The sequence below is a fragment of the Euleptes europaea genome, chromosome 7, assembly GCF_029931775.1.
Source record: "Euleptes europaea isolate rEulEur1 chromosome 7, rEulEur1.hap1, whole genome shotgun sequence".
Lineage (NCBI taxonomy): Eukaryota > Metazoa > Chordata > Lepidosauria > Squamata > Sphaerodactylidae > Euleptes > Euleptes europaea.
In genome coordinates this window covers 94,260,171-94,269,689 of record NC_079318.1, presented here as the reverse complement: position 1 = coordinate 94,269,689, position 9,519 = coordinate 94,260,171, and the positions used below count along the sequence as shown (strand labels likewise).

General features: G+C 49.0%; 1 protein-coding gene across 1 annotated transcript; it reads right to left on the bottom strand.

The window, feature by feature from the left end:
- Positions 1-426: 426 nt before the first annotated feature.
- On the bottom strand, positions 427-1,805 carry LOC130480891 (protein S100-A16-like). Its single transcript, XM_056853513.1, has 2 exons — positions 1,629-1,805; positions 427-585 (listed from the first exon to the last, which is right to left on the bottom strand). Exons 1-2 carry the CDS (start codon positions 1,785-1,787, stop codon positions 427-429), a joined length of 318 nt encoding a protein of 105 aa, XP_056709491.1. The 5' UTR covers positions 1,788-1,805.
- Between the last annotated feature and the right edge of the window lie 7,714 nt (positions 1,806-9,519).

Sequence of the window (9,519 nt, the reverse complement as noted above, 5' to 3'; positions counted from 1 at the left end):
GTAGTCCAGAAGAGGGAGACAATGAGCAGATATTCTATTCAAGTCCCCATTCCCAGCCTCCTCTGAGTTAGACTTTACACCACGGTCCGGAGGAACCTCAAGAATGCAGGCAGGTGAACACATGAACATATGAAGCTGTCTTACACTGAATCAGACCCTTGGTCCATCAAAGTCAGTACTGTCTACTCAGACCAGCAGCGGCTCTCCAGGGTCTCAGGTAGAGGTCTTTCACATCACCTACTTGCCTAGTCCCTTGAACTGGAGATGCCGGAGATTGAACCTGGGACCTTCTGCATGCCAAGCAGATGCTCTACCACTGAGCCCCTCCACAGAGAGAGACGGCAGTGGCTGGATTGGACTGTGGCGAGCAGAACAGGAAGTCTAGAGGGGACACGGGCAGCCGAGAGCTTGGTTCCCTTTTGCTCGCTACTTCGAGGTGTCCTGCTCCGGCTCTCCCTTCATGGCCAAGAGCGACTGGGCAATGCTGCCCATTAAGGTCCAGTACTCCTCAAAAGCGATCAGTCCGTCTTGGTTCTTATCGTAGTATCGCCTCAGATCCTCAATCGCCTGCCGGTTCTCAGTGTTCTGGAGGTGGGAAGAGCGGGAAGATAGGACGAGAGTGATGAAAACACACAAGCATAGAGTTGGGACCTCCAGGACCGTCTAGTCCAAAGTTTCTTAAACTGTGGGTTGTGACCCACTATGGGGTGACGTAACTGAATGAGGGGGTCATGAAAAATTTGGCAACAGTATAAATAACAGTACAAATCAGTGGGTTTCAGATCAAATCAAGCCTGAACTATCCCTAGAAACTAAAATGACTAAACTGAGTCTATCATACATTTCCAGTGACTTTTGTCTTCTCACAATGTGACCAGAGTCACTGGAAAAGACAATAATGCTAGGAAAAGTGGAAGGCCCTGTCTTAACCCAGAAGAAGAAGAAGAAGAAGAAGAAGAAGAAGAAGAAGAAGAAGAAGAAGAAGAAGAAGAAGAAGAAGAAGAAGAAGAAGAAGAAGAAGAAGAAGAAGAAGAAGAAGAGGAGGAGGAGGAGGAGGAGGAGGAGGAGGAGGAGGAGGAGTTGGTTTTTAAATGCCAACTTTCTCTACAACTTAAGGGAGACTCAAACTGGCTTACAATCACCTTCCCTTCCCCTCCCCACAACAGACACCCTGTGAGGTAGGTGCGGCTGAGAGAGCTCTAAGAGAGAACATAAGAACATAAAGGCCCTGCTGGATCAGACCCAGGCCCATCAAGTCCAGCAGTCTGCTCCCACAGTGGCCAACCAGGGGCCTCTAGGAAGCCCACAAACAAGACGACAGCAGCAGCACCATCCTGCCTGTGTTCCACAGCACCTAATACAATAGGCATGCTCCTCTGAGCTTAGACTAGCCCAAGGTCTCCCAGCTGGCTTCATGTGGAGGAGTGGGGAAACCAACCCAGTTCACCAGATTAGCCTCCGCCGTTCATGTGGAGGAGTGGGGAATCAAACCCGGTTCTCCAGATCAGAGTCCACCGATCCTAACCACCGCTCTTAACCACTACACCACACTGCCTCTCACACTGGCTGACTATTGCACTAGCCTGAGATCTGGATCCTCCAACATCCCAGCTGGCCTCTCATCTCACCATCAGCGCATGGTGGAGCTCCTGGCTCAGCATCTTCTGGAAGTTGTCCTTGCTGATCCCGCGCTTCCACCAGCGGAAGCCCTTGCTGGCGTACTTGTCATAGTTCTTCACCAGCGTCTCGATGGCCTCCTCCAGCTCCGAGAGCTCTCCGGCCATCATCTCTCCTCCCCGTGCGCCTGCAAGAAGAATGGAGGTAAAGCATCCTTCTTCGCTGATGTGCAGATACACAACTCTTCTTTAAAAGGTGGGTCAAGGATATGTTGTGGCAGGTGAGGGGAGATGCATAATGTGTGTCTCAGCTGATTTATGGTGACCCCATGGGTTTTTCAAGGCAAGCGACTAACAGAGGTGGTTTGCCGTTGCCTTCCTCTGCATAACGACCCTGGTCTTCCTTGGTGGCCTCCCATCCAAGTACTAACCAGGGCCGACCCTGCTTAGCTTCCAAGCTCTGAAGAGCTGGGCTGGGCTGGGCTAGCGCTGCCTCATGGGAACTGTAGTACCCTTGAATACACTGTGTGTGTTTGTGTAAAGCACAGTCATGTCCCAGCCAACCTATTGCAACCCAGTAGGGCTTTCAAGGCAAGAGACTAACAGAGGTGATTTGTCAGTGGCTTCCTCTGCATAGTAACCCTGGTCTTCCTTGGTGGTCTCCCATCCAAATACTAACCGTAGAGCTGGATGTCAGACTCTATTTGAACAATAGCTGGATGAGAGGTGATACTTATCCCATTAACTGGAAATGGCCAATTTTGATGAAACTTCCCTTGAAGTAGAGAAGATGGTTGTATTATGCATGCCTTGGAGCTGGGGGGTATGTCTCCGTGCCAGAATGTGTTCTGGACAGAAAAGGCCAGATACACTCTCTAAAACAGGGGTGGGGAACCTTTTTCCTGCCAAGGGCCATTTGCACATTTATGACATCATTCAGGGGCCATACCAGGTGTAGATCTCCCATGGGGAGGGAAGAGGCTAGGGTTGCCAGGTCTCCAGCCACCACCTGGAGGTTGTCAACCACAGGGGAGGCCACACAGAGAAGGCCTGCAGGGTGCCCCCACTTCCCCCTCCCAGGCAGAAGGGCAGACAGCAGTGCGCCCGAGCAAACGAGGTGCCAGGGGGGCACAGCCCACAGTCGATCGGCAAGGGAGGAAGGAAAACAAAGAGGAAAAGGAAGGAAGGGAGAGAAAGGGAGAAAGAAATGGAGAGAGAGAGAGAAAGAAAGAAAAGGATGAAGGAAGACAAAGAAAAGGACTGAGGGAGACAAAAGAAAGAGACAGAAAAAGAGGGAGAGAAAGGAGAAAGAGTGACAGAAAAAGAGGAAGAGAAAAGCCTCCCCACACACACACATACACACACACGCGCTAGCCCCGTGCGACCGGGCCCCAGCCTCCCCTGCCCACACACACACACGGCGGCGCACAGAGCCCCGCACGACCGGGCCCCAGTCTCCATGCCCTTTCCTCCCCAGAGTCCACAAAAGGGCCACCCCGAAGCCCAATTGGCTCCTGCATGAATGCTCTGCCGCCGGGAGCCGCCAGCCTCTTTCCCCCTCCCTCACGCTGCTCAACAGCCGACAGTCGGCGAGAGGAGGTCCAAAGGGCACCGCAGCACCACTGTAAGCCGTGGCGCCAGGAACACCCTCTGGGAGGGCCGCTCTGCGCCCCGCCTCTGCAGCAGGGCCCTGGAGCTCCCGAGGGCCACAAAAAATGTCCTCGGGGGCCGCATACGGCCCCCGGGCCTGAGGTTCCTCACCCCTGCTCTAAAACGTATCCCAAGAATCCCCTTTGCGCTTTAGGCTTTCAAGGGAGTGCCCTTCAAAACAACCAAGAGGAGATGAGGGATCAAATTGGGGTGTCTCAACTGAGGAGAGGACCGGGGCCTTACAAAAGTGGTGACTGGCATTACCCTGGGCATGTAAGAAAGGGCCATGAGAGACAAACACTGACGCAACCCTTCCTGCCCTCCCTCTCATGATCTGCCTAAGGTCACAGAATCAGCACTGCTGACAGATGGCCACCTGGCCTCTGCTTAAAAACCTCCAAAGAAGGAGAGCCCACCACCTCCTGAGTAGGGAGGACGTAAGAAAAGCCATGCTGGGTCAGATCAGGATCCATCCAGTCCAGCAGTCTGTTCACACAGTAGCCATTGAGAACTTTTGCCTGTCCCATAAAGCTCAGCAGGCAGATTGATTCCAAACTAACCACTGCCAGGAAAGGGTTCCATAACCGAGGATGATCTCCCTGCTTGGGACGCATTCAAGACACACATACCCCTTACCTAGGGTTGCCAGCTCCGGGTTGGGAAATACCTGGAGATTAGGGGGGCAGAGCCTGAGAAGGGCGGGGTTTGGGAAGGGGAGGGACTTCGAAGAAGAAGAAGAAGAAGAAGAAGAAGAAGAAGAAGAAGAAGAAGAAGAAGAAGAAGAAGAAGGAGTTGGTTTTTAAATGTTGACTTTCTTTACCACTTAAGGAAGAATCAAACCGGTTTACAATCACCTTCCCTTCCTCTCCCCACAATAGACACCCTGTGAGGTAGGTGAGGCTGAGAGGGTGTGACTAGCCCAGGGCCGGATTTAGGTTTGATGAGGCCCTAAGCTATTGAAGGTAATAGGGCCCTTTATATGTCCAGCTGTCCTTTGTCAACAACAAATTGTCGCTGTTTTTTGTGTTCAATATATGCTATATCGTAATTTATGGATCTAATAGGTATCTAAAGCCATTTGCACATAAAATATGTATACACAACACAAAGCACTGTTGCTGTATGTAGGTTTTATTTTATTTGTTTTTTATCTTATATTTTGGAAATGTACATCCATTTTTTTTTCCTTTAAATTTTTTTGGGGGCCCCCAAGAGAGTGGGGCCCTAAGCTATAGCTTGTTTAGCTTCTACGTAAATCCGGCTAGCCCAAGATCACCCATCTGGCTTTACGTGTAGGAGTGAGAAACAAATCCAGTTCTCCATATCAGACTCTACCGCTCACGTGGAGGAGCGGGGAATCAAACCCAGTTCTCCATATCGGACTCTTCCGCTCCAAACCACCACTCTTAACCACTACACCCCGCTGGCCATAGAGTCCAAATGCCAAAGTGGCCCTTTCCTCCAGGGGAACTGATCTCTGTCGCCTGGAGATCAGTTATAAAGGCAGGAGATCTCCAGCCACCACTTGGAGGTTGGTAACCCTACCCTTATCTTCTAACACTTGCTTCCTTCTCTCCTAGAATGACCAGCCCGGGGACAAGCAGCATGCAAAAGAAAGGGTCGCCTTCACCACTGTGTCGAGGCACCCTAGCGCAAACAGTACGAAAATTCGGGCTTGGAGACCCCCCGGTTAATCCTTCTGACTTCTGCCACCCTGGGTGCCTGCAGAAGAAATCACGGCAGACCTGCCCGGGGGGAGGTTGTCAGGTTCAAGAAAAAGGGAAAGATCGGCCCTAAATTGATCCCAAACATGGGCCCGCATGCTCAGCAGCCCTTCCTCTGCGGCGAGAAGGTTTGCCCAGCCTGCTCCCAGAGGCGATGGGGCCCGGGAAATCAGCGTTTACCTGCCGCAGCCGGTTCCGGGCTCCCGAAGTCCGTTCTCTGTGTGTGTTTTCGAAGGACCAGCCCAGAGCCGCCCTTCTGTTTGTAGGGACAAAGTCCAGACGCTCAGAGTAATTCGCTTAACTCTGCGCTGGAGCTGTGGTCATCCCTCCGAGCAGGCCTGGAATGGAAATGCAATGCAGGACGCAGCGCCGTCCATAAAATCAACAGGAAATCCAGCCCTTCCTGTCCAGGTGCCCAATAGGGATGAATGGATTTCTTTCCGGGTTTCTTCTTGCTTTATTCTATGAGTTCACTTCAGGTTCAGCCCAACACTGGTAAAACAAGGAGGGAAACAAACAAGCTATTGATGATTTTTTGGCAACAGCCACCTTATACCAAGTCAACGCATTGTTCTGGCGAGCTCAGCATTGTCTACTCTGACTGGCAGCCGCTTTCCAGGGTCCCTGGCAGAGAAAGGTCTTTACCGTCACCAGTACTAGAGGCATTTTAACTGGAGACGGTGCTGATTGATCTTGGGACCTTCTATGCACAAAACAGGGGGCTCTATCCCCGAGTAGCATGGTTAAGAGCAATTCTCTTAATTCCTCTTTACCCAGTTTCTCCCTGAAACCCAACAATCCATTTCTTTCCCTCTTTTTAGGTATCCGGAGTCTGTTTCGAATCAATGGCATTTGGATCCGAGCACAACTTTGAAGAGAGGGGCCGGAAGGAACGATCTGCAAAATTTCAGGATTTCTCTCTGCAGATGCTCAGAGGCTAGCAGCCTCTTCCTTATCCTTCCTGCCCTCTGCGGCGAGGAACATTCAAAAACTCCTGCAAGGGAGTTACAAAAGGGTGCATATAAAGACATAGTAGAAAACAGCAAAGTGAAACGAAAGAAAAATAAAATCAGACCAATCAATGGCAATCTCTAGAAAAGTGGATTTCGGGGGAAAGACATTCCAGTGCCTGTGGCAACGTTGCCACTGAGCCTGAGTCCTTTTACAAGAGCTCTTGAAATTGAGCCCAGAACGGGTTCCCCCATCCCTGCCTGTAGTGACTGGAATCACAATGCCTTTTCTGAGGACTCGCATTCCCGCTGGTCGGTAACCACTGGTCATTGACTGCCTCTGCACAGCAACCCTGGACTTCCTTGGTGGTCTCCCACTCAAGGACTAACCAGGGCTGACCCTGCTTAGCTTCTGAGATCTGACGAGATCGGGCTAGCCTGGCCCATCCTTAGGGTTGCCAACTTCCAGGTACTTAGTACAGGAAAATGCTGACATTAACAATGCATAACAAATTGTGTTAGAATGCTGCAAGACAAAATAACAAGTAAGTGCTATGTACAATAGGTGACTTATCAAATACAAGTATATACAATAGTTAATGGTAGTCAATAATTATGTTTCCTAGATGTCAAATGGTGTCCAAAAATTTTTATCATCAAGCTGAAGAATAAGATGGAAAGATGGGATACGATCGTTTCGACGTTGTAAGATGCTGTGAAAATAGCCTGCACTGCAATATTTGGTATCCTTTGGAACTATTGATTATTGCAAAGAATTATTGTGCGGCTATAGTATGTAGCCCTATGAGGAACTTCCTATTTCCCCCCCGTGGGAAAGGACATTGAGTTGAAATTGAAACAGGTGTATACACTATTGGTGATATAAGGGGGACTGAAGAAGACTTCGAAACGATCGTATCTCATCTTTCCATCTTATTCTTCAGCTTGATGATAACAATTTTGGACATCATTTGACATCTTGGAAACATTAATTATGGACTACCATTAACTATTGTATATACTTGTATTTGATAAGTCACCTATTGTATATAGCACTTATTTGTTATTTTGTCTTGCAGCATTCAAACACAATTTGTTATGCATTGTTAATGTCAGCATTTTTCTGTACTAATTTCCAAACCTACGGTAGCAGTACAGAGGTGTTTATTTCATGGTAACTTCCAGGTACTAGCTGGAGATCTTCCGCTATTACAACTGATTTCCAGCCAATAGAGATCAGTTCACCTGGAGAAAATGGCTGCTTTGGCAATTGGACTCTATGGTGCTGAAGTCCCTCCCCTCCCCAAGCCCGCCCTCCTCAGGCTCTGCCCAAAAAACCTCCCGCCGGTGGCGAAGAGGGACCTGGCAACCCTACCCGTCCAGGTCAGGGTATTTAACTTCTCTCTCTGCATTTAAATGGATACTTTGGTTAGCCCCACAATTGTGATGGTTTTAAGGGAGCCGCTTGCATTTTTAGCAGATGTTAGAGAATTTTATCTGTAAATTACTTTGTTTGAAGTGTGAATATGTTGCAAGCCACCCCGAGGCCAGCCTTGCCAGGGAGGGGCAGGATATAAACCGAATAAAATGAATGAATGGATAATACCATTTAACCTACTCAACAATATTGACTGAGCAATTTCACATGGGAGCCTCCCTTTGACATTTCTTTGTTGAAGAACAAGGGTTTCCCAGCGAGCAACGGAGTGTGCTGGGAGGCAGCAATGTTCTCCTACAGGTCTCTTTATTCGTCCACCTGGTGCCTATTTATTCTTTTGGGTAGGGCCAATCCAGTTTGCTTTGAATGGCTTGGTCCGGACAACATGCCAAACCAACTATGGTGTGATTGCCCTGACCTAGATGGCGAGGCTGCCCTGATCACATCAGATCGTGGAAGCTAAGCAGGGTCAACCCTGGTTAGTACTTGGATGGGAGACCACCAAGGAATATCGGGGTCACTATGGAGAAGAAGGCAATGGCAAACCACCTCTGGTTGCCAACCGCCAGGTACTAGCTGGAGATTTCCTGCTATTACAACTGATCTCCAGCCGATAGAGATCAGTTCCCCTGGAGAAAATGGCCGCTTTGGCCATTGGACTCTATGGCATTGAAGTCCCTCCCCTCTCCAAACCCCGCCCTCCTCAGGCTCCGCCCCAAAAACCTCCCACCGGTGTCAAAGGAGGGACCTGGCAACCCTATGGCCAGAACCTGGCTTGCATCAGCTTTCCCCAGTAAAGAGTTCCCAACCTCCTGATGGGGTAGGGTTGCCAACCTCCAGGTACTAGCTGGAGATCTCCTGCTATTATAACCGATCTCCATCCGATAAGAGATCAGTTCCCCTGGAGAAAAGGGCCGCTTTGGCAAATGGACTCTATGGCATTGAAGTCCCTCCCCTCCCCAAACCCCACCCTCTTCAGGCTCCACCCCCAAAATCTCCCACCTGTTGAGAAGAGGGACCTGGCAACTTTAGTCCCTCCCCAAACCCCGCCCTCCTCAGGCTCCGTCCCCCAAATCTCCAGGTATTTTCCAACCTGAGCTGGCAACCCTAGCGGCCTGGAGATCTGGAATTACAGCGTGTATTCATATACCAGATGCTTTACTTTTTTTTTTTTTTGCAACAGATCACATTTTTAAGGTGCAATATTCTGAACCAGCAAGAGAGCAAAAAGCATCCCGGATCGGCAGGGACGCTGTCCGGAAGAGTGACATTTCCTGGGGTCTGAGTTAAGGATTTTATTTTTAAATGTTGGAAGCCGTTTTCAGATTTGCTGGTTCTCCCAGCGCTTTCAGCCTCTTGCTGCCATTTAGTGGTTGCTATTGCTCACTGCAGAAGCAGTTGTTGAAAAATAAAATCCTCCTTCACAGACTGCCAAGAGGAACAATCTGAGAAGAGCGCTCCACCCAGGCCTCTTCACCTCTGCCTGGCATTCTGCATAGTAGTCCGACAACAAGATCAGAGCCTAAAATACTTTTTCCCCTCCTCCTCCTCCGCTTTTTTTGAATACCAATCCTGCAGGAGAATTGGGGGGGGGTGTTTTTTTGCCACGTCTTGACGCCCTCTGCTACCATCTGGGGAACATACATCAAAACTGCATGTATTTTACGGGAATTCCCAGGATTACGGGAATTTCCAGGATTATATCTATTATCCATATTACTTTGGATAATTATTACCCAATATTATTACAATATTACAATGTTATCCATCTACTTTGGCGCAGGTTATTGGAATGCTTTAGCAATGAGAAGCTAAATGGTGCCATTTTTTTTTTCAAACAAAACATACGAGCATGCAAGCATAAACATCAAATTATTGCCTTGTACTGGGATTTACTTTATAACTGCAATCTAATTATCACCTTCTTTGAGTTACAGTTTTCTCTTTTCTGGACATATTTGCATATCTGACAATGCATTTCTTACTCCAGTTCTTACACTCTGTTACGTTTACTGCTTAGCAGCTGTATAGTCAAGGAAGGCTTTCCATTTTTCACAGAACTCAGAGGTTGCTCTGTTATGCGCTAAAGACGTTAATTTAGCCATGGGTGCCTATTCGGCTACTTTGCTTTGTCCGTTCAA

Coding starts and splice junctions, on each gene's coding strand:
- LOC130480891 (XM_056853513.1), bottom strand. CDS start 1,787: ATGATGGCCGGAGAGCTCTCGGAGCTGGAGGAGGCCATCGAGACGCTG. Junction 586..1,628: donor AGCTCCACCATGCGCTGATG/GTGAGATGAGAG, acceptor TCCCACCTCCAG/AACACTGAGAACCGGCAGGC.